Here is a 23,018-nt window from a genome sequence, read left to right as displayed (position 1 = left end):
GAATAAAGACGATATATCTATTATAGTTGAGTTAGCGCTATAAGAACACAGTTTTCTCTGGGAACGTTTCCATTTTCTGTAATGACGTCACGGCTTGGTGGATGGTAAACAGATAACCAGCGACTGGCGTCTCCTGGAAAATCTTGTGTTTTCGGATGGTAATTAAGTGCTTAGAGGTAAGAAAAAATAACGTTGTAATGAGTATGAGGTGTTATTGAGTATAATTAGTTTTATTTAATAGGTTACGGTTATAATAGAGCGTAGGGCAGAGGGTAAAGTGGATGGGGTTTGGGGGATGGTAGTGATCGGGAGGCAAATGGTGGATTGTTGTGGTTTCGGGGTCGGGAGAAAATGGTTCTATTTATGTATTTTACATTTTATTGTTGTGAAAATAGATAAGGGTTGTGGCGTTTGGTGTATTTTTATTCTGTTTTTAGAAGGCAATGGGTCAGGAGTGAGTTGTGTGCGTTATGGGGGTTACGTTTTCCCAGATCTTCAACGAGTAATGAACACTTTAAGTCGAGTTATTTATTTAATGGTGGAATTTCCATCATGTGCATGTTGCAGGTGATGTAGTAATTGATTTTAAATGTATTGTTCTTTTAATAGCCAGTTTGTGGCATGTGAGATGGTAATATGTAGGCCAGAAGCTGTATGTAGGAAATGTACATATTTCTTGTGAGGAAGGTGTTTGGGGTTACGTTTTCCCTGATCTTCAACGAGTAATGAGCACTTTGACTCGAGTTATATATTTAAAGGTGGAATTTCCATCATGGGAAATATTTATAATGGAATAATTATTTTTTTAATTGTTTTTTTTATTTTGATTGAGTTTGTGGTATGTAATAGGGTAATATGTAGGTCAGAGGCTGTATGTAGGAAATGTACATATTTGTAGTGAGGAAGGTGATAGGATCTGCTTCCTTGGTATGTTGTTAGTAATATTTAGATTTTTGACTCGACATTTTTCTAGAAAGGAGACGGTTAATGGCTGGCTGGCATGTGTAAGTGGATTTATAATTTGAAATATAATTTGAGGTCACACATAAAATATTACACATTATATTAGTTTATTAGACCGTAATGAATGAATAGATAGGAATATAAGAAAACCGAAATGTTGTATCATTTGAATATATATATATATATATATATATCTATATATTTTTTTTTTTTTTTTTTTTTTTATACTTTGTCGCTGTCTCCCGCGTTTGCGAGGTAGCGCAAGGAAACAGACGAAAGAAATGGCCCAACCCCCCCCCCCATACACATGTACATACACACGTCCACACACGCAAATATACATACCTACACAGCTTTCCATGGTTTACCCCAGACGCTTCACATGCCTTGCTTCAATCCACTGACAGCACGTCAACCCCTGTATACCACATGACTCCAATTCACTCTATTTCTTGCCCTCCTTTCACCCTCCTGCATGTTCAGGCCCCGATCACACAAAATCTTTTTCACTCCATCTTTCCACCTCCAATTTGGTCTCCCTCTTCTCCTCGTTCCCTCCACCTCCGACACATATATCCTCTTGGTCAATCTCTCCTCACTCATTCTCTCCATGTGCCCAAACCATTTCAAAACACCCTCTTCTGCTCTCTCAACCACGCTCTTTTTATTTCCACACATCTCTCTTACCCTTACGTTACTTACTCGATCAAACCACCTCACACCACACATTGTCCTCAAACATCTCATTTCCAGCACATCCATCCTCCTCCGCACATCTCTATCCATAGCCCACGCCTCGCAACCATACAACATTGTTGGAACCACTATTCCCTCAAACATACCCATTTTTGCTTTCCGAGATAATGTTCTCGACTTCCACACATTTTTCAAGGCTCCCAAAATTTTCGCCCCCTCCCCCACCCTATGATCCACTTCCGCTTCCATGGTTCCATCCGCTGACAGATCCACTCCCAGATATCTAAAACACTTCACTTCCTCCAGTTTTTCTCCATTCAAACTCACCTCCCAATTGACTTGACCCTCACCCCTACTGTACCTAATAACCTTGCTCTTATTCACATTTACTCTCAACTTTCTTCTTCCACACACTTTACCAAACTCAGTCACCAGCTTCTGCAGTTTCTCACATGAATCAGCCACCAGCGCTGTATCATCAGCGAACAACAACTGACTCACTTCCCAAGCTCTCTCATCCCCAACAGACTTCATACTTGCCCCTCTTTCCAGGACTCTTGCATTTACCTCCCTTACAACCCCATCCATAAACAAATTAAACAACCATGGAGACATCACACACCCCTGCCGCAAACCTACATTCACTGAGAACCAATCACTTTCCTCTCTTCCTACACGTACACATGCCTTACATCCTCGATAAAAACTTTTCACTGCTTCTAACAACTTGCCTCCCACACCATATATTCTTAATACCTTCCACAGAGCATCTCTATCAACTCTATCATATGCCTTCTCCAGATCCATAAATGCTACATACAAATCCATTTGCTTTTCTAAGTATTTCTCACATACATTCTTCAAAGCAAACACCTGATCCACACATCCTCTACCACTTCTGAAACCGCACTGCTCTTCCCCAATCTGATGCTCTGTACATGCCTTCACCCTCTCAATCAATACCCTCCCATATAATTTACCAGGAATACTCAACAAACTTATACCTCTGTAATTTGAGCACTCACTCTTATCCCCTTTGCCTTTGTACAATGGCACTACGCACGCATTCCGCCAATCCTCAGGCACCTCACCATGAGTCATACATACATTAAATAACCTTACCAACCAGTCAACAATACAGTCACCCCCTTTCTTAATAAATTCCACTGCAATACCATCCAAACCTGCTGCCTTGCCGGCTTTCATCTTCCGCAAAGCTTTTACTACCTCTTCTCTGTTTACCAAATCATTTTCCCTAACCCTCTCACTTTGCACACCACCTCGACCCAAACACCCTATATCTGCCACTCTGTCATCAGACACATTCAACAAACCTTCAAAATACTCATTCCATCTCCTTCTCACATCACCGCTACTTGTTATCACCTCCCCATTTACGCCCTTCACTGAAGTTCCCATTTGCTCCCTTGTCTTACGCACCCTATTTACCTCCTTCCAGAACATCAAATATCTATATATATATATATATATATATATATATATATATATATATATATATATATATCAGGAGTTAATTTTATTTTAGATATTAATTTGTCATAATATATTTGTAATGAACATTGCTAGTGTATTCGTTAATTAAAAGATGCGTAAGAAGACTTTAAAATTAAAATTTTTGAGAATAGTTTTAAAATCATAGTAGTTAGGGGTGTGTACATCATGGGAAATATGAGTTTTGAGTATGAAGTTAGTGAAAAACAGATGTAATTGAAGCAGACATAAAAACATGCCTAGTGCCATCATTAGAGATAATTAAAGCATGTCTCGTTATTGTATATATAAAAACATGCCTTGTGCCATCATTAAAGATAATTAAAGTGTTTCTAGTTAGTATATATATAAAAACATGCCTTGTGCCATCATTAAAGATAATTAAAGTGTGTCTAGTAAGTGTAAATAGAAAACCTAATTGTATTTATTGAAACATCACACTGTGATCTAGTTGTATAAATGTTGAAATACAGTAGGATAAAAGTTGTTCATTGGTTGCTCTGTTGCTTAACATTTCTCTAATTTATATAGTACTCAAAAAGTTAATGGTGTGGAGTGTTAGGGAGGTAGGGTGATGATTTACGGTTAATTGGTTTCGAAGTTAATGTAAAAAATGTATAATAGCTTTTTGTTAGTTATATAGTAGGTGTATTACATAAGTTGATGTAAAAAATGTATAATAGCTTTGTTAGTTGTATAGTAGGTGTATTACATTGGTAATATTATGTTGAATGAATGAATGTCAAAAATGTATGAAGTACTAGAAGTGGGTCTTTTTAAGATGATAATGTAGCGCATAAGATTTATTATCAGTAATTGATTTAGATGTGTAGAGGAAGTGATTTTCAGTGGTATTGTGATGTGTTTTTGAGAGTATTAACAGATGGAGAAAGTATATGGAAGAGTTAATTGTTGTGAAAGATCCGAGTGATGGGTGATATTAGTGAGGGCTGTGTAAAATATGGGTCAAGAATTGGTTTGTGATGTAAAATTAGGTAAAATATTTGTATTGAATGAAGATGAGCTTTTGAAATTTGACCTAAGTTAACGTTCGTGGTGACAAGTGCCAAAATTGACATGTTTAATAAAATTTATTATCAGTAATTAATTTAGATATGTAGAGGAAGTGATTTTCAGTGGTATTGTGTTGTGTTTTTGAGAGTATTAACAGATGGAGATCGTATATGGAAGAGTTAATTGTTGTGAAAGATCCGAGTGATGGGTGATATTAGTGAGGGCTGTGTAAAATATGGGTCAAGGTTTGGTTTGTGATGTAAAATTAGGTAAAATATTTGTATTGAATGAAGATGAGCTTTTGAAATTTAACCTAAGTTAACGTTCGTGGTGACAAGTGCCAAAATTGACATCTTTAATAAGATTTATTATCAGTAATTAATTTAGATGCGTAGAGGAAGTGATTTTCAATGGTATTGTGGTGTGTTTTTGAGAGTATTAACAGATGGAGAAAGTATATGGAAGTGTTAATTGTTGTGAAAGATCCGAGTGATGGGTGATATTAGTGAGGGCTGTGTAAAATATGGGTCAAGATTTGGTTTGTGATGTAAATTTAGGTAAAATATTTGTATTGAATGAAGATGAGCTTTTGAAATTTGACCTAAGTTAACGTTCATGGTGACAAGTGCCAAAATTGACATGTTTAATAAGATTTATTATCAGTAATTAATTTAGATGTGTAGAGGAAGTGATTTTCAGTGGTATTGTGTTGTGTTTTTGAGAGTATTAACAGATGGAGAAAGTATATGGAAGTGTTAATTGTTGTGAAAGATCCGAGTGATGAGTGATATTAGAGAGGGCTGTGTAAAATATGGGTCAAGATTTGGTTTGTGATGTAAAATTAGGTAAAATATTTGTATTGAATGAAGATGAGCTTTTGAAATTTGACCTAAGTTAACGTTCGTGGTGACAAGTGCCAAAATTGACATGTTTAATGAATGTTTATATGGTAAACAGAGAAGAGGTAGTAAAAGCTTTGCGGAAGATGAAAGCCGGCAAGGCAGCAGGTTTGGATGGTATCGCAGTGGAATTTATTAAAAAAGGGGGTGACTGTATTGTTGACTGGTTGGTAAGGTTGTTTAATGTATGTATGACTCATGGTGAGGTGCCTGAGGATTGGCGGAATGCGTGCATAGTGCCATTGTACAAAGGCAAAGGGGATAAGAGTGAGTGCTCAAATTACAGAGGTATAAGTTTGTTGAGTATTCCTGGTAAATTATATGGGAGGGTATTGATTGAGAGGGTGAAGGCATGTACAGAGCATCAGATTGGGGAAGAGCAGTGTGGTTTCAGAAGTGGTAGAGGATGTGTGGATCAGGTGTTTGCTTTGAAGAATGTATGTGAGAAATACTTAGAAAAGCAAATGGATTTGTATGTAGCATTTATGGATCTGGAGAAGGCATATGATAGAGTTGATAGAGATGCTCTGTGGAAGGTATTAAGAATATATGGTGTGGGAGGCAAGTTGTTAGAAGCAGTGAAAAGTTTTTATCGAGGATGTAAGGCGTGTGTACGTGTAGGAAGAGAGGAAAGTGATTGGTTCTCAGTGAATGTAGGTTTGCGGCAGGGGTGTGTGATGTCTCCATGGTTGTTTAATTTGTTTATGGATGGGGTTGTTAGGGAGGTAAATGCAAGAGTCTTGGAAAGAGGGGCAAGTATGAAGTCTGTTGGGGATGAGAGAGCTTGGGAGGTGAGTCAGTTGTTGTTCGCTGATGATACAGCGCTGGTGGCGGATTCATGTGAGAAACTGCAGAAGCTGGTGACGGAGTTTGGTAAAGTGTGTGGAAGAAGAAAGTTAAGAGTAAATGTGAATAAGAGCAAGGTTATTAGGTACAGTAGGGTTGAGGGTCAAGTCAATTGGGAGGTGAGTTTGAATGGAGAAAAACTGGAGGAAGTGAAGTGTTTTAGATATCTGGGAGTGGATCTGTCAGCGGATGGAACCATGGAAGCGGAAGTGGATCATAGGGTGGGGGAGGGAGCGAAAATTTTGGGAGCCTTGAAAAATGTGTGGAAGTCGAGAACATTATCCCGGAAAGCAAAAATGGGTATGTTTGAAGGAATAGTAGTTCCAACAATGTTGTATGGTTGCGAGGCGTGGGCGTTGGATAGAGTTGTGCGCAGGAGGATGGATGTGCTGGAAATGAGATGTTTGAGGACAATGTGTGGTGTGAGGTGGTTTGATCGAGTAAGCAACGTAAGGGTAAGAGAGATGTGTGGAAATAAAAAGAGCGTGGTTGAGAGAGCAGAAGAGGGTGTTTTGAAATGGTTTGGGCACATGGAGAGAATGAGTGAGGAAAGATTGACCAAGAGGATATATGTGTCGGAGGTGAAGGGAACGAGGAGAAGAGGGAGACCAAATTGGAGGTGGAAAGATGGAGTGAAAAGGATTTTGTGTGATCGGGGCCTGAACATGCAGGAGGGTGAAAGGAGGGCAAGGAATAGAGTGAATTGGAGCGATGTGGTATACAGGGGTTGACGTGCTGTCAGTGGATTGAATCAGGGCATGTGGAGCGTCCGGGGTGGGCCGTGGAGGGCTGTGTGGGTATGTATATTTGCGTGTGTGGACGTGTGTATGTACATGTGTATGGGGGGGGTTGGGCCATTTCTTTCGTCTGTTTCCTTGCGCTACCTCGCAAACGCGGGAGACAGCGACAAAGTATAAAAAAAAAAAAAAATATATATATATATATATTATTATTATTTTGCTTCGTCGCTGTCTCCTGCATTAGCGAGGTAGCGCAAGGAAACAGATGAAAGAATGGCCCAACCCACCCACATACACATGTATATACATACACATCCACACACGCAAATATACATACCTCTACATCCCAACGTATACATGTATATACACACACAGACATATACATATATACACATGTACATAATTCATACTGTCTGCCTTTGTTCATTTCCATCGCCACCTCGCCACACGTAATAACAACCCCCTCCCCCTCGTGTGTGAAGTAGTGCTAGGAAAGACCACATAGGCCCCATTTGTTCACACTCAGTCTCTAGCTGTCACTGAAACCACAGCTCCCTTTCCACATCCAGGCCCCACAGAACTTTCCATGGTTTACCCCAGACACTTCACATGCCCTGGTTCAATCCACTGACAGCACATTGGCCCCGGTATACCACATCGTTCCAATTCACTCTTATTCCTTGCACGCCTTTCACCCTCCTGCATGCTCAGGCCCCAATCACTCAAAATCTTTTTTACTCCATCTTTCCACCTCCAATTTGGTCTCCCACTTCTCCTCGTTCCCTCCACCTCTGACACATTATCCTCTTGGTCAATCTTTCCTCACTCATTCTCTCCATGTGACCAAACCATTTCAAAACACCCTCTTCTGCTCTCTCAACCACACTTTTTATTTCCACATATCTCTCTTACCCTTACATTACTTACTCGATCAAACCACCTCTCCACATATTGTCCTTAAACATCTCATTTCCAGCACATCCACCCTCCTGCGCACAACTCTTATCCATAGCCCATGCCTCGCAACCATACAACATTGTTGGAACCACTATTCCTTCAAACATACCCATTTTTGATTTCCGAGATAATGTTTTCGACTTCCACACAATCTTCAAGGCTCCCAGAATTTTCACCCCCTCCCCCACCCTATGATTCACTTCCGCTTCCATGGTTCCATCTGCTGCCAAATCCACTCCCAGATATCTAAAACACTTCTCTTCCTCCAGTTTTTCTCCATTCAAACTTACCTCCCAGTTGACTTGACCCTCAACCCTACTGTACCTAATAACCTTGCTCTTATTCACATTTACTCTCAACTTTCTTCTCTCACACACTTTACCAAACTCAGTCACCAGCTTCTGCCGTTTCTCACATGAATCAGCCACCAGCGCTGTATCATCAGTGAACAACAACTGACTCACTTCCCACGCTCTCTCATCCACCACAGACAGCATACTTGCCCCTCTTTCCAAAGCTCTTGCATTCACTTCCCTAACAACCCCATCCATAAACAAATTAAACAACCATTGAGACATCACACATCCCTGGCGGTTTATAGATTCAAGAAAAGTTATTGAAACTTGACAAGAGTTCACATAGCTGTTGAAATATGATTATGAGTGTAGTAGGAATAATTTTAATTGCCATTTTGATATTATATATTGCAGTAGAAGATGGATTAACTGAGGTAGGCTATGTGAAAATGTATGTGCCTGGTTAGTGTTTTTGAATCAATAATTATTTCCTTTTGTTAATGTTATAAGTTACTGACTTTGAATGTAGTTAAAATGTATTTGGGAATGTTTATTGAAGGAGGAGGTAAGAATGTATGAACTGGAATATTTGCCTGTGTTAGATTTAAAATTTACCAAGTATCACATAAAGAAATTATTATTTTACGTGATTTGTCGAGTTTTTTTTTTTCCGCTGTCTCCCGCGTTTGCGAGGTAGCGCAAGGAAACAGATGAAAGAAATGGCCCAACCCACCCCCATACACATGTATATACATATGTCCACACACACAAATATACATACCTACACAGCTTTCCATGGTTTACCCCAGATGCTTCACATGCCCTGATTCAATCCACTGACAGCACATCAACCCCGGTATACCACATCGATCCAGTTCACTCTATTCCTTGCCCGCCTTTCACCCTCCTGCATGTTCAGGCCCCGATCACTCAAAATCTTTTTCACTCCATCTTTCCACCTCCAATTTGGTCTCCCACTTCTCCTCGTTCCCTCCACCTCCGACACATATATCCTCTTGGTCAATCTTTCCTCACTCATTCTCTCCATGTGCCCAAACCATTTCAAAACACCCTCTTCTGCTCTTTCAACCACGCTCTTTTTATTTCCACACATCTCTCTTACCCTTACATTACTTACTCAATCAAACCACCTCACACCACACATTGTCCTCAAACATCTCATTTCCAGCACATCCACCCTCCTGCGCACAACTCTATCCATATCCCATGCCCCGCAACCATACAACATTGTTGGAACCACTATTCCTTCAAACATACCCATTTTTGCTTTCCAAGATAATGTTCTCGACTTCCACACATTCTTCAAGGCTCCCAGGATTTTCGCCCCCTCCCCCACCCTATGATTCACTTCCGCTTCCATGGTTCCATCCGCTGCCAGATCCACTCCCAGATATCTAAAACACTTTACTTCCTCCAGTTTTTCTCCATTCAAACTTACCTCCCAGTTGACTTGACCCTCAACCCTACTGTACCTAATAATTAACCTTGCTCTTATTCACATTTACTCTTAACTTTCTTCTTTCACACACTTTACCAAACTCAGTCACCAGCTTCTGCAGTTTCTCACATGAATCAGCCACCAGCACTGTATCATCAGCGAACAACAACTGACTCACTTCCCAAGCTCTCTCATCCACAACAGACTTCATACTTGCCCCTCTTTCCAAAACTCTTGCATTCACGTCCCTAACAACCCCATCCATAAACAAATTAAACAACCATGGAGACATCACACACCCCTGCCGCAAACCTACATTCACTGAGAACCAATCACTTTCCTCTCTTCCTACACGTACACATGCCTTACATCATCGATAAAAACTTTTCACTGCTTCTAACAACTTGCCTCCCACACCATATATTCTTAATACCTTCCTCAGAGAATCTCTATCAACTCTATCATATGCCTTCTCCAGATCCATAAATGCTACATACAAATCCATTTGCTTTTCTAAGTATTTCTCACATACATTCTTCAAAGCAAACACCTGATTCACACATCCTCTACCACTTCTGAAACCACACTGCTCTTCCCAAATCTGATGCTCTGTACATGTCTTCACCCTCTCAATCAATACCCTCCCATATGATTTACCAGGAATACTCAACAAACTTATACCTCTGTAATTTGAGCACTCACTCTTATCCCCTTTGCCTTTGTACAAAGGCACTATGCACGCATTCTGCCAATCCTCAGGCACCTCACCATGAGTCATACATACATTAAATAACCTTACCAACCAGTCAATAATACAGTCACCCCCTTTTTTAATAAATTCCACTGCAATACCATCCAAACCTGCTGCTTTGCCGGCTTTCGTCTTCCGCAAAGCTTTTACTACCTCTTCTCTGTTTACCAAATCATTTTCCTTAACCCTCTCACTTTGCACACCACCTCGACCAAAACACCCTATATCTGCCACTCTATCATCAAACACATTCAACAAACCTTCAAAATACTTGCTCCATCTCCTTCTCACATCACCACTATTTGTTATCACCTCCCCATTTGCGCCCTTCACTGAAGTTCCCATTTGCTCCCTTGCCTTACGCACTTTATTTACCTCCTTCCAAAACATCTTTTTATTCTCCCTAAAATTTAATGATACTCTCTCACCCCAACTCTCATTTGCCCTCTTTTTCACCTCTTGCACCTTTCTCTTGACCTCCTGTCTCTTTCTTTTATACATCTCCCACTCAATTGCATTTTTTCCCTGCAAAAATCGTCCAAATGCCTCTCTCTTCTCTTTCACTAATAATCTTACTTCTTCATCCCACCACTCACTACCCTTTCTAATCAACCCACCTCCCACTCTTCTCATGCCACAAGCATCTTTTGCGCAATCCATCACTGATTCCCTAAATGCATTCCATTCCTCCCCCACTCCCCTTACTTCCATTGTTCTCACCTTTTTCCATTCTGTACTCAGTCTCTCCTGGTACTTCCTCACACAAGTCTCCTTCCCAAGCTCACTTACTCTCACCACCCTCTTCACCCCAACATTCACTCTTCTTTTCTGAAAACCCATACGAATCTTCACCTTAGCCTCCACTAGATAATGATCAGACATCCCTCCAGTTGCACCTCTCAGCACATTAACATCCAAAAGTCTCTCTTTTGCGCGCCTGTCAATTAACACATAATGAATAATGCTCTCTGGCCATCTCTCCTACTTACATACGTATACTTATGTATATCTCGCTTTTTAAACCAGGTATTCCCAATCACCAGTCCTTTTTCAGCACATAAATGTACAAGCTCTTCACCATTTCCATTTACAACACTGAACACTCCATGTATACCAATTATTCCCTCAACTGCCACATTACTCACCTTTGCATTCAAATCACCCATCACTATAACCCGGTCTCGTGCATCAAAACCACTAACACACTCATTCAGCTGCTCCCAAAACACTTGCCTCTCATGATCTTTCTTCTCATGCCCAGGTGCATATGCACCAATAATCACCCATCTCTCTCCATCAACTTTCAGTTTTACCCATATTAATCAAGAATTTACTTTCTTACATTCTATCACATACTCCCACAACTCCTGTTTCAGGAGTACTGCTACTCCTTCCCTTGCTCTTGTCCTCTCACTAACCCCTGACTTTACTCCCAAGACATTCCCAAACCACTCTTCCCCTTTACCCTTGAGCTTTGTTTCACTCAGAGCCAAAACATCCAGGTTCCTTTCCTCAAACATACTACCTATCTCTCCTTTTTTCACATCTTGGTTACATCCACACACATTTAGACACCCCAGTCTGAGCCTTCGAGGAGGATGAGCACTCCCCGCGTGACTCCTTCTTCTGTTTCCCATTTTAGAAAGTTAAAAATATAGATGTATAGATTTAAATTTTTGCTTGATATTGATAGTTGTGTTATTTTTATATGTATATTGTGTGTATATTCTCTTAGGTGTATTTGTTGTATTTCAGCTGTATTATTTGTTTAATTACAGTTGCATTTGCATTGAATATTAAGTGTATTAGTTTGATATGATTATAAGTAGTATGTTAGTATATGTCTTACTTGTATATTAGCATAAGTGTAACTTTCATATTATAAGGTATATTGTAATTGCTATATATAGTGAAATATTTGCATTTATTGTATACTATTGTAGATGATTTTATTATTTGCTGATGTGTATTAATTGAATAATATTAATATGATGTTTATTGGTGTTATATTATCATGTGTATTACTGTTTTCAAATGTATTATGTTTTTTGCAAGGTTTATTGCTGTTATATTTTGAATGTTACAAATTGTAAAATTTATAATGAATAATGTATTTTAAGAGCTTATGTACATTTGTGTTTGTATATATATACTTGGATGGCATTGCAGTGGAATTTATTAAAAAAGGGGGTGACCATGTTGTTGACTGGTTGGTGAGGATATTCAATGTATGTTTGGTTCATGGTGCAGTGCCTGAGGATTGGTGGAATGCATGCATAGCGCTGTTGTACAAAGGCAAAGGGGATGATAAAGGTGAGTGTTCAAATTACAGAGGTATAAGTTTGTTGAGTATTCCTGGGAAAGTATATGTTAAAAAGATTATTAAACCAATGGAAATTTTTTTGAGAATTTGAGGGGATATCACTTTGTAAATGTGGGTTCAAGTAGGCATACTTCTTGCATTGCAAACCAGTATGAAACTGGTGTCCTTTATATGGCTAATACTGCTTTATACTGGCTACTAAACATGTTGTGTTATATACATAGGATGTCTATATTTCGTTTCCTGCTTATTGAATGGATCACATGCACAGTTGGCTAACTCGTATATTCCTGCACTTTAAGTCGATTTATGTGAGCAAACCAAGGCTGTATGCTCATGATTTAATACATAATTGGGAACCAAAAACCGTCGAGTTGGCCTTCATAATTTTAGACAAACTAGCAGGTATAGCTGTAGATGAGTGGTGTTCAGTGGTAATAATAGGAATAGTTGAGGAAATGTAGTTTAGTGGTTCTGACATATTGCGGTAAAGGAATATAATCAATAGTATGTGGTTGCTTTTGGTTAAGCATTTCACTTTGCAGGTGAATGGCCACTCGCTAGACAGCATAACCCGGGAGTTCCTACTAGATGGTGTAGATCAGAATGTACAGGAAAGTTGGCCTGCAAACTACATGGAAGTGGACGTCTTCACCACCCGTGGAAGTCCCATAGCAGGAATGATCTCTGGAGTGCTAACTAGTGGTAGGTTTTCTGCTACATAATGGTCTTGTTTTGATCTAGTTGGGCATAGGAACGGGATAAGGAACCTCCTAATTTTTCTGATGGAAAGTTCCACTATTTCCTAATATTTTCTAACCATTAAAGTGTGCTGCGAGGTGCAACTGGAGGGATGTCTGATCATTATCTTGTGGAGGCTAAGGTGAAGATTTGGATGGGTTTTCAGAAAAGAAGAGTGAATGTTGGGGTGAAGCGGATGGTTAGAGTAAGTGAGCTTGGGAAGGAGACTTGTGTGAGGAAGTACCAGGAGAGACTGAGTACAGAATGGGAAAAGGTGAGAACAATGGAAGTAAGGGGAGTGGGGGAGGAATGGGATGTATTTAGGGAATCAGTGATGGATTGCGCAAAAGATGCTTGTGGCATGAGAAGAGCGGGAGGTGGGATGATTAGAAAGGGTAGTGAGTGGTGGGATGAAGAAGTAAGATTATTAGTGAAAGAGAAGAGAGAGGCATTTGGACGATTTTTGCAGGGAAAAAATGCAATTGAGTGGGAGATGTATCAAAGAAAGAGACAGGAGGTCAAGAGAAAGGTGCAAGAGGTGAAAAAGAGGGCAAATGAGAGTTGGGGTGAGAGAGTATCATTAAATTTTAGGGAGAATAAAAAGATGTTTTGGAAGGAGGTAAATAAAGTGCGTAAGGCAAGGGAGCAAATGGGAACTTCAGTGAAGGGCGCAAATGGGGAGGTGATAACAAGTAGTGGTGATGTGAGAAGGAGATGGAGTGAGTATTTTGAAGGTTTGTTGAATGTGTTTGATGATAGAGTGGCAGATATAGGGTGTTTTGGTCGAGGTGGTGTGCAAAGTGAGAGGGTTAGGGAAAATGATTTGGTAAACAGAGAAGAGGTAGTAAAAGCTTTGCGGAAGATGAAAGCCGGGAAGGCAGCAGGTTTGGATGGTATTGCAGTGGAATTTATTAAAAAAGGGGGTGACTGTATTATTGACTGGTTGGTAAGGTTATTTAATGTATGTATGACTCATGGTGAGGTGCCTGAGGATTGGCGGAATGCGTGCATAGTGCCATTGTACAAAGGCAAAGGGGATAAGATTGAGTGCTCAAATTACAGAGGTATAAGTTTGTTGAGTATTGCTGATGAATTATATGGGAGGGTATTGATTGAGAGGGTGAAGGCATGTACAGAGCATCAGATTGGGGAAGAGCAGTGTGGTTTCAGAAGTGGTAGAGGATGTGTGGATCAGGTGTTTGCTTTGAAGAATGTATGTGAGAAATACTTAGAAAAGCAAATGGATTTGTATGTAGCATTTATGGATCTGGAGAAGGCATATGATAGAGGAGTTGATAGAGATGCTCTGTGGAAGGTATTAAAAAAGTATGGTGTGGGAGGCAAGTTGTTAGAAGCAGTGAAATGTTTTTATCGAGGATGTAAGGCATGTGTACGTGTAGGAAGAGAGGAGAGTGATTGGTTCTCAGTGAATGTAGGTTTGCGGCAGGGGTGTTTTTTTGTTTAATTTGTTTATGGATGGGGTTGTTAGGGATTTAAATGCTAGAGTTTTGGAAAGAGGGGCAAGTATGAAGTCTGTTGGGGATGAGAGAGCTTGGGAAGTGAGTCAGTTGTTGTTTGCTGATGATACAGCGCATGTGAGAAACTGCAGAAGCTGGTGACTGAGTTTGGTAAAGTGTATGAAAGAAGAAAGTGAAGAGTAAATGTGAATAAGAGCAAGGTTATTAGGTACAGTAGGGTTGAGGGTCAAGTCAATTGGGAGGTAAGTTTGAATGGAGAAAAACTGGAGGAAGTAAAGTGTTTTAGATATCTGAGAGTGGATCTGGCAGCGGATGGAACCATGGAAGCGGAAGTGAATCATAGGGTGGGGGAGGGGGCGAAAATCCTGGGAGCCTTGAAGAATGTGTGGAAGTCGAGAACATTATCTCGGAAAGCTAAAATGGGTATGTTTGAAGGAATAGTGGTTCCAACAATGTTGTATGGTTGCGAGGCGTGGGCTATGGATAGAGTTGTGCGCAGGAGGGTGGATGTGCTGGAAATGAGATGTTTGAGGACAATGTGTGGTGTGAGGTGGTTTGATCGAGTAAGTAATATAAGGGTAAGAGAGATGTGTGGAAATAAAAAGAGCTTGGTTGAGAGAGCAGAAGAGGGTGATTTGAAATGGTTTGGGCATATGGAGAGAATGAGTGAGAAAAGATTGACCAAGAGGATATATGTGTCGGAGGTGGAGGGAACGAGGAGAAGTGGGAGACCAAATTGGAGGTGGAAAGATGGAGTGAAAAAGATTTTGAGTGATCGGGTCCTGAACATGGAGGAGGGTGAAAGGAGGGCAAGGAATAGAGTGAATTGGATCGATGTGGTATACCGGGGTTGACGTGCTGTCAGTGGATTGAATCAGGGCATGTGAAGCATCTGGGGTAAACCATGGAAAGTTGTGTGGGGCTTGGATGTGGAAAGGGAGCTGTGGTTTCGGGCATTATTGCATGACAGCTAGAGACTGAGTGTGAACGAATGGGGCCTTTGTTGTCTTTTTCTAGTGCTACCTCACACACATAAGGGGGAAGGGGGATGGTATTCCATGTGTGGCGAGGTGGCGATGGGAATGAATAAAGGCAGACAGTGTGAATTGTGTGCATGGGTATATATGCATGTGTCTGTGTGTGTATATATATATGTACACTGAGATGTATAGGTATGTAAATTTGCGTGTGTGGACGTGTATGTATATACATTGTGTATGGGGGTGGGTTGGGCCATTTCTTTCGTTTGTTTCCTTGCGCTACCTCGCAAATGCGGGAGACATCGACAAACCAAAAAAAAATTCTGTGTACTTCATCTACTGTATGGCATTTTATAGAATTTCCAGAAATATATCATATGCTGTACTATAAGAATTTTGTAATATGAATGTACAATGACTGAATTGCTGTGGATACAACTTTTGGTTTTGCAGGTGATCTGGAAGTGGATAAAATCAACAATGTTTCTGTATCGGACCTCATATTGAAGTATGGCAGCCAGCACCAGGTGATTTCTGGTAAGAAGATCCTCCATGGTGGCATTCACATTGCTGGAGACATCCTTGCTGCAACAGTAAATGGGCTTGACTTCGTGGAACTCAATCAGACTCTTGTCAGGGTAGACCAGAATGCCATCATCGAGGCTGCTGTGGTAACTATTTCAGGTATTTTAGTACTGAACTGACCCAATTTTACCCATGCAAGTTAAACCTGGAAGCAGGTTTGTCCTTAATACTGATGCGAGATATAATCGGATTTTGTGGACATGCATAGGTTATTGGGCACTATTACACCATGATTAGGTTGTTTTTTAAGTGGTATAATCAGTAACTTATAAAAAGGTTAGTATGCATGATAATTACACAAGTATTCATTAATGGCCTTCTGAAATATAGCTTTAAGAATTACTAAACATTATTAAAAGGTAAAATGGGTTAAATATATGAAAAGGGACTTTCTGTAGACAAAAGCTAATGTCTGGCAAACAAAACCTATTTGCACAGGATGGGCTGGAGTTCTATATTCATTGAGTCTGTCTCCTGAACTTCCTCTGTCATTGAGTAGCCTTTTAGACCTTTGTAATCTGCTGGCATTTAGTCACCTTTGTTATTTTATTTCAACCATCCTAATAGTAAACCAGGTCCACATAACATCCTTTATAAACTTTTTGCCAAGCTTTCTGTTATTGCCTTGATGTTGCCTGTGTGATTTGTTCGTTGTCAGTATCAAGTTGATTTAGAAACCTGAATGCAATTATCAAAATCCCCCTTCTCTGTCAATATCTCCATGACATACAGGTTTGCAGTCCCGAGCTTCGTATTGTAGTTTGATCATCTCTCTTTTTCTTTATCAGATATTTGTGCTTCTTGATGCAGTCACCAGATATTAAAGGCATAATGTACTGTAGGTATGACATATATCTTGTGAAATTTACCGAACTAGTCTTTAACCATATACATACCTGAATGTGATAATTACATTTGCTAGCAAATGTTTTGCCCCTTTCACAATTCTTATTAGTACCTCTGAGACTATAATGGTCCTTAACTCTCTTTTACACGCAGACTTGTTATTTTCAATTAGGTAATAATTGCACGGAAACTTTTCACCCTGTCCCATCCTGTCTTGCACATACTTGAATTTTATCTTATCATCCATGTCTAAGTTGCAAGTTTATACACGTCACCGTGCAGGATTATTCACTCACCATCTTTGCTTGTTTCTCTTGTGACTCGTAATATCATATGCAAACATGTTTAGGCAAGATTCCAGTCCATCAGGCTAATCTTTTACATAGTGTGGATGTAACCAAGATGAGAAAAAAAGGAGAGATAGGTAGTATGTTTGAGGAAAGGAACCTGGATGTTTTGGCTCTGAGTGAAATGAAGCTAAAGGGTAAAGGGGAAGAGTGGTTTGGGAATGTCTTGGGAGTAAAGTCAGGGGTTAGTGAGAGGACAAGAGCAAGGGAAGGAGTAGCACTACTCCTGAATCAGGAGTTGTGGGAGTATGTGATAGAGTGTAAGAAAGTAAATTCTAGATTGATATGGGTAAAACTGAAAGTTGATGGAGAGAGATGGGTGATTATTGGTGCATATGTACCTGGGCATGAGAAGAAAGATCATGAGAGGCAAGTGTTTTGGGAGCAGCTGAATGAGTGTTAGTGGTTTTGATGCACGAGACCGGGTTATAGTGATGGGTGATTTGAATGCAAAGGTGAGTAATGTGGCAGTTGAGGGAATAATTGGTATACATGGGGTGTTCAGAGTTGTAAATGGAAATGGTGAAGAGCTTGTAGATTTATGTGCTGAAAAAGGACTGGTGATTGGGAATACCTGGTTTAAAAAGCGAGATATACATAAGTATACGTATGTAAGTAGGAGAGATGGCCAGAGAGCGTTATTGGATTACGTGTTAATTGACAGGTGCGCGAAAGAGAGACTTTTGGATGTTAATGTGCTGAGAGGTGCAACTGGAGGGATGTCTGATCATTATCTTGTGGAGGCTAAGGTGAAGATTTGTATGGGTTTTCAGAAAAGAAGAGTGAATGTTGGGGTGAAGAGGGTGGTGAGAGTAAGTGAGCTTGGGAAGGAGACTTGTGTGAGGAAGTACCAGGAGAGACTGAGTACAGAATTGAAAAAGGTGAGAACAATGGAAGTAAGGGGAGTGGGGGAGGAATGGGATGTATTTAGGGAATCAGTGATGGATTGTACAAAAGATGCTTGTGGCGAGAGAAGAGTGGGAGGTGGGTTGATTAGAAAGGGTAGTGAGTGGTGGGATGAAGAAGTAAGATTACTAGTGAAAGAGAAGAGAGAGGCATTTGGACGATTTTTGCAGGGAAAAAATGCAATTGAGTGGGAGATGTATAAAAGAAAGAGACAGGAGGTCAAGAGAAAGGTGCAAGAGGTGAAAAAGAGGGCAAATGAGAGTTGGGGTGAGAGAGTATCATTAGATTTTAGGGAGAATAAAAAGATGTTCTGGAAGGAGGTAAATAAAGTGCGTAAGACAAGGGAGCAAATGGGAACTTCAGTGAAGGGCGCAAATGGGGAGGTGATAACAAGTAGTTGTGATGTGAGAAGGAGATGGAGTGAGTATTTTGAAGGTTTGTTGAATGTGTTTGATGACAGAGTGGCAGATATAGGGTGTTTTGGTTGAGGTGGTGTGCAAAGTGAGAGGGTTAGGGAAAATGATATGGTAAACAGAGAAGAGGTAGTAAAAGCTTTGCGGAAGATGAAAGCCGGCAAGGCAGCAGGTTTGGATGGTATTGCAGTGGAATTTATTAAAAAAGGGAGTGACTGTATTATTGACTGGTTGGTAAGATTATTTAATGTATGTATGACTCATGGTGAGGTGCCTGAGGATTGGCGGAATGCGTGCATAGTGCCATTGTACAAAGGCAAAGGGGATAAGAGTGAGTGCTCAAATTACAGAGGTATAAGTTTGTTGAGTATTGCTGGTAAATTATATGGGAGGGTATTGATTGAGAGGGTGAAGGCATGTACAGAGCATCAGATTGGGGAAGAGCAGTGTGGTTTCAGAAGTGGTAGAGGATGTGTGGATCAGGTGTTTGCTTTGAAGAATGTATGTGAGAAATACTTAGAAAAGCAAATGGATTTGTATGTAGCATTTATGGATCTGGAGAAGGCATATGATAGAGTTGATAGAGATGCTCTGTGGAAGGTATTAAGAATATATGGTGTGGAAGGCAAGTTGTTAGAAGCAGTGAAAAGTTTTTATCGAGGATGTAAGGCATGTGCACGTGTAGGAAGAGAGGAAAGTGATTGGTTCTCAGTGAATGTAGGTTTGCGGCAGGGGTGTGTGATGTCTCCATGGTTGTTTAATTTGTTTATGGATGGGGTTGTTAGGGAGGTAAATGCTAGAGTTTTGGAAAGAGGGGCAAGTATGAAGTCTGTTGGGGATGAGAGAGCTTGGGAAGTGAGTCAGTTGTTGTTCGCTGATGATACAGCGCTGGTGGCTGATTCATGTGAGAAACTGCAGAAGCTGGTGACTGAGTTTGGTAAAGTGTGTGAAAGAAGAAAGTTAAGAGTAAATGTGAATAAGAGCAAGGTTATTATGTACAGTAGGGTTGAGGGTCAAGTCAATTGGGAGATAAGTTTGAATGGGGAAAAACTGGAGGAAGTAAATAGTTTGAGATATCTGGGAGTGGATCTGGCATCGGATGGAACCATGGAAGCGGAAATGGATCATAGGGTGGGGGAGGGGGCGAAAATCCTGGGAGCCTTGAAGAATGTGTGGAAGTCGAGAACATTATCTCGGAAAGCAAAAATGGGTATGTTTGAAGGAATAGTGGTTCCAACAATGTTGTATGGTTGCAAGGCGTGGGCTATGGATAGAGTTGTGCGCAGGAGGGTGGATGTGCTGGAAATGAGATGTTTGAGGACAATGTGTGTTGTGAGGTGGTTTGATCGAGTAAGTAACGTAAGGGTAAGAGAGATGTGTGGAAATAAAAAGAGCGTGGTTGAGAGAGCAGAAGAGGGTGTTTTGAAATGGTTTGGGCACATGGAGAGAATGAGTGAGGAAAGAATGACCAAGAGGATATATGTGTCAGAGGTGGAGGGAACGAGGAGAAGAGGGAGACCAAATTGGAGGTGGAAAGATGGAGTGAAAAAGATTTTGTGTGATCGGGGCCTGAACATGGAGAAGGGTGAAAGGAGGGCAAGGAATAGAGTGAATTGGATCGATGTGGTATACCGGGGTTGACGTGCTGTCAGTGGATTGAATCAGGGCATGTGAAGCGTCTGGGGTAAACCATGGAAAGCTGTGTAGGTATTTATATTTGCGTGTGTAGACGTATGTGTATGGGGGTGGGTTGGGCCATTTCTTTCGTCTGTTTCCTTGCGCTACCTCGCAAACGCGGGTGACAGCGACAAAGCAAAAAAAAAAAAAGTATTTAAACCTTTCAGTGCCCTGGCTTTATTTAGCTTATGTGTGTGTCATTTTTTAATTTCTCTAGGTATTGCAGCACAACAAGCCACTTTTCTAAACCCTCTTCCTCTTGCTACTTTATTTTAGACTGTTTTTTCTTCATTTGTTCATTACAGACTTTCACACATTACTTCACCAAAAAATGGCATTCCACCTGCCACTCCCTTTAACATACTTGCATATAACAACCTTTTCTGTGCAAGCCAGTGAATTGCAACTCTAGGTAACCACCTAGAGTTGGACCAAACCCTCTCAAGACCTCATTTGATTAAGGCTACACCCAATTGAACAAGGACTCGTGTGTTCTAACTGATGCCATTAGGGCACATAAAAACTTTCATTCTTGTACTACCAGCAATTTAGAGAGTCCTTTAATTCCAACACACCACCTCAATATCATTGCTCTCTTCTCGTTCAGTACCCTCTGCTCCATCATAACATTTCAATTTCTTGCACAACTGACCTCTAGTCTTCACTCTACTTCTTCCATTGTTACCCTCCCTGCCACTCTCGGTACTTGTCCATCACCTGCGATATCAAGACTCCAGTTACTTTGAGTTCTTTTTCACAGTCATCATCCCAGGTCTTATCCCAAGACTACTTCATGCCTGTAGCATATAACTATTTAAACACACTTACAGCCTGCACATCACTGCTGGATCTACAAGTGTCACTTATTCTGTTGCTTGGCTATTACCAAAATGTGTAAATGAGGTTGATTTTTAATGATGCTGACTTGGTAAGGTAGGAGAGGCAGTTGGATATGAAAAAAGCGTGAACTGATCTTTTGAAAGGTATGGATTGGGCCGGTCATCTTCCCAGAACTAACAGTGAGTGGAACAACTACCATTGATCAGACTGTTAACATCAGGAACCCCTTAGAAGGGAGCTCAGCCACTCAATCCTTGGAGGAATATGTTGCAGCTGTAGGCGAGCTTCAGGTATTTAAAATGAATGTTCTCTTGGTTATTTCCAGAAAAAATGGGATGAGGGAGTGGCAAGTATGATAATGCTCATAATCAAATAATGGTTATACTTCAAAAAAGTCAAAACCTTACTGATCGTACATGAGAATTCCCTTTTATGACAGGATACTGGTTTTACATTTGCTGTACCATCTAGTAACTTGGTTGATTAACCACTTGGTGATACTTGCAGACAGAGGTACAGCTTCTGAAGGATGCCCCTCCTACAGTGTTGTACCACTCTGGCCAGCAAGCTATCACTGGATTTATAAATGCTGCATCCCTCGCTGTTGATAATGCCCATTTTGATGAACTGACTTTACATAAGGTGAGTGAGTTGCATCATACCACTTGAGATATAAAACACTTCAAAGTTCTGATTCTGGAAAGGGATGTTAAAAGATTATTAAACCAATGGAAATTTTTTTGAGAATTTGAGGAGATATCACTTTGTAAATGTGGATTCAAGTAGGCATACTTCTTGCATTGCTAACCAGTATGAAACTGGTGTCCTTTATATGGTTAATACTGCTTTATACTGGCTACTAAACATGTTGTGTTATATACATAGGATGTCTATATTTGGTTTCCTGTTTATCGAATGGATCAGGTGCACAGTTGGCTAACTCGTATATTCCTGCACTTTAAGTCTATATATGTGGGCAAACCAAGGCTGTATGCTCATGATTCTATACATATAACTGGGAACCAAAAACTGTCGTGTTGGCCTTCATAATTTTAGACAAAGTAGCAGGCATATCTGTAGATTAGTGGTGTTCAGTGCTAATAATAGTAATAGTAGAGGAAATGGAGTTTAGTGGTTCTGACATATTGGGGTAAAGGAATATAATCAATAGTACATGGATGCTTTTGGTTAAGCATTTCACTTTGCAGGTGAATGGCCACTCGCTAGACAGCATAACCCGGGAGTTCCTACTAGATGGTGTAGATCAGAAGGTACAGGAAAGTTGGCGTGCAAACTACATGGAAGAGGATGTCTTCACAACCCTTGGCAGTCCCATAGCAGGAACGATCTCTGGAGTGCTAACTAGTGGTAGGTTTTCTGCTACATAATGGTCTTCTTTTAATCTAGTTGGGCATAGGAATGGGAAAAGTGACCTAACCTAACCTAGCCTAGCCTAACCTGACCTAACCTAACCTAACCTAACCAACCTAACCTAACCTAACCTAACCTAACCTAACCTAACCTAACCTAACCTAACCTACCCTAACCTAAAACCTAACCTAACCTAACCTAACCTAACCTAACCTACTGCTCCTGTCTGTTGCTCCTACCATTTTGCCGAAATGGTGGGCTACAGCATAGCTCTCACCATAGGAAAATCTCGGGTTTGATAAATGAGTAGCATGAGTAAAGTTTTGTGTGTAACAAGGAGAGATTGTATGCTTGTGGACAGAATACCAGTAGTCTACA

At 40.4% G+C, this 23,018-nt stretch overlaps 1 protein-coding gene across 2 annotated transcripts; it reads left to right on the top strand.

Annotated features, from left to right (window-relative positions):
* The first annotated feature begins 6 nt into the window (after positions 1-6).
* LOC139756992 (uncharacterized) lies at positions 7-22,809 on the top strand. Of its 2 annotated transcripts, XM_071676934.1 has the most exons (6): positions 7-176; positions 13,002-13,161; positions 16,109-16,326; positions 21,413-21,559; positions 21,777-21,911; positions 22,478-22,809. In XM_071676934.1, exons 1-6 carry the CDS (start codon positions 156-158, stop codon positions 22,655-22,657), a joined length of 861 nt encoding a protein of 286 aa, XP_071533035.1. In that variant the 5' UTR covers positions 7-155; the 3' UTR covers positions 22,658-22,809. The 2 variants fall into 2 exon arrangements, with proteins under 2 accessions (XP_071533035.1, XP_071533036.1); XM_071676935.1 differs by lacking the exon at positions 21,413-21,559.
* The last annotated feature ends 209 nt before the right edge of the window (positions 22,810-23,018 follow it).

This window comes from Panulirus ornatus, chromosome 24 (assembly GCF_036320965.1).
Source record: "Panulirus ornatus isolate Po-2019 chromosome 24, ASM3632096v1, whole genome shotgun sequence".
Lineage (NCBI taxonomy): Eukaryota > Metazoa > Arthropoda > Malacostraca > Decapoda > Palinuridae > Panulirus > Panulirus ornatus.
This window is presented reverse-complemented; position numbering and strand designations above follow the sequence as displayed.

Coding starts and splice junctions, on each gene's coding strand:
- LOC139756992 (XM_071676934.1), top strand. CDS start 156: ATGGTAATTAAGTGCTTAGAG. Junction 13,162..16,108: donor CTCTGGAGTGCTAACTAGTG/GTAGGTTTTCTG, acceptor TTGGTTTTGCAG/GTGATCTGGAAGTGGATAAA. Junction 21,560..21,776: donor CAGCTGTAGGCGAGCTTCAG/GTATTTAAAATG, acceptor TGATACTTGCAG/ACAGAGGTACAGCTTCTGAA.